The sequence below is a fragment of the Gracilinanus agilis genome, chromosome 5, assembly GCF_016433145.1.
Source record: "Gracilinanus agilis isolate LMUSP501 chromosome 5, AgileGrace, whole genome shotgun sequence".
NCBI classification, from domain to species: Eukaryota; Metazoa; Chordata; class Mammalia; order Didelphimorphia; family Didelphidae; genus Gracilinanus; species Gracilinanus agilis.
Window position 1 is genome coordinate 28955005 of NC_058134.1, and position 1525 is coordinate 28956529.

Below are 1525 nucleotides of genomic sequence, written 5' to 3' on the forward strand. Positions count from 1 at the left end.
TGTGGGGGCGGGGGTGGGGGTAATTGCTAGGCCTCCCCCGCCCCGCTCTCCCGGGCTGCCAGCCCCTTCCTCGCCTTCTCCCGGGGCCACAGTCAGAGGGACCAGGTAGCCCTTCAAACCAGAAGGGACTTGGGGGGAATCTCGGGTAGTGCGCGGAGGGGCGGGGGGAGCAGGGAAGGACTGCCAGCCAGGGCGGCCGGCCCTCGGCCTTGGGAAGTGCTGGCCCGGGGAGGCCAGTGCCCTGGGGCCGGGTCAGCAGGCGAACGCGTGGGAGTACTAGGCCAGGGTCACGAAAGAGAAGAAGGTCCGGCTCCAGCTGACCTCGGGCGTGTCCGGGACGCACCCTCCCCACGCGGGTCCCCACCCGGAGCCCAGCGCGTGGCCGCAGTTCGCTCCGTCCCTCGGCGGGCGGGGCGGGCGCCTGCTCAGTGCAGGGGGGCGGGGGCCGAGGAGGAGGAGGAGGAGGAGGAGGAGGAAGAAGAGGAGGGGGGAGGGGAGGAGGAAGAGGAGTAATAACCCGAGCCGGAGCCGGAGCCGGAGCCAGAGCCGAGCGGGATGGCTGCAGCGGCCGCAGCCGCGCTGGGCCCCTCGGCGCCCTCCCTCTCCAGGGCCGTGTCGGAGCTCTGCCAGAACCCCCGCGAAACGTTCCTGGAGGCGTCCAAGCTGCTGCTCACCTACGCTGACAACATCCTGCGGTGAGACCCCCGCCGCTGGGGCGTGCCCACACGTGGCCACCCGCACGGGCAGACGGGGCTGCGGGGCGCGGGGCGCGGGGCACTGCGGCGGACGTGCCCCGCCCGAGTCCTAGGGCGCCCACCGGGCCGGGAGGGAGGCCGGGCACCGGCCGTGTTGGAGGGGGAGGAGGAGAATGGAAACCTCTCCAGGTCCGGGCTCCCCCCATCCCGGAGCGAGTTCTGTGCCTCCAAGGCTCCCAGGCCAGCCGTGGGCATTCCCGAAGTTGTCCCCGCAGTCCGGAGGGCTCGCCCGGCAGGCTCTGTGGGGCTTGGTTGGGGCTTTGCAGTCCTCTCGCCTTGGGTCAGGAAATGTGCAGAACAGTCCGGAGGACGGGCGGGGGGAGCGGGCGCTTTAAGCTGGCGCTGCGGGAGGCCGTCTGTCACGTCACCTTGGATAGGTCCTATTTGGCCCAGAAACACAGCCAGGGCCATTTGAGGGGGAGGGCGCTCGCCTTCCTTTAAGCCGCCCACCCCAGCTCCGGGAAGCAGTGACCTGCCATGGCACGGGGAGCTCACTCCCTGGAGCAGCCCAGCGGGCTTCCCACTCCTCTTTCCCCCGTCCTACTGCTGGAGGGAGAAGGGCTTGGGCTAGCGTCCACCCACCGGAGGAAAGGATCCGGCGTCAGTCTGAGAAGGCGGGCCCAACTCCCTGGACCGTGTGAGGTCATTCTAGCGGGCTCCTCTGCGGGCCTGCCTGTGCGGAGCGCCTCAGGGCACGCCAGGCCCCCTCCCCCAGCCTGGCAGGGCCCCCCCCCCTGCCGCGTTCCGGCCTGCTGGTGCTCCCCCCCCCC

General features: G+C 71.4%; 1 protein-coding gene across 4 annotated transcripts in view; it reads left to right on the top strand.

Annotated features, from left to right (window-relative positions):
- Positions 1 to 527: 527 nt before the first annotated feature.
- NGLY1 (N-glycanase 1) overlaps positions 528 to 1525 on the top strand; it is a 52425-nt gene continuing 51427 nt past the window's right edge. For all 4 annotated transcript variants that reach the window (XM_044677914.1, XM_044677913.1, XM_044677915.1 and 1 more), the window contains exon 1: positions 528 to 695. In XM_044677914.1, the coding sequence (XP_044533849.1) occupies positions 556 to 695 (140 nt within the window). In that variant the 5' untranslated portion in view covers positions 528 to 555. The remainder of the gene's footprint in view (positions 696 to 1525) is intronic.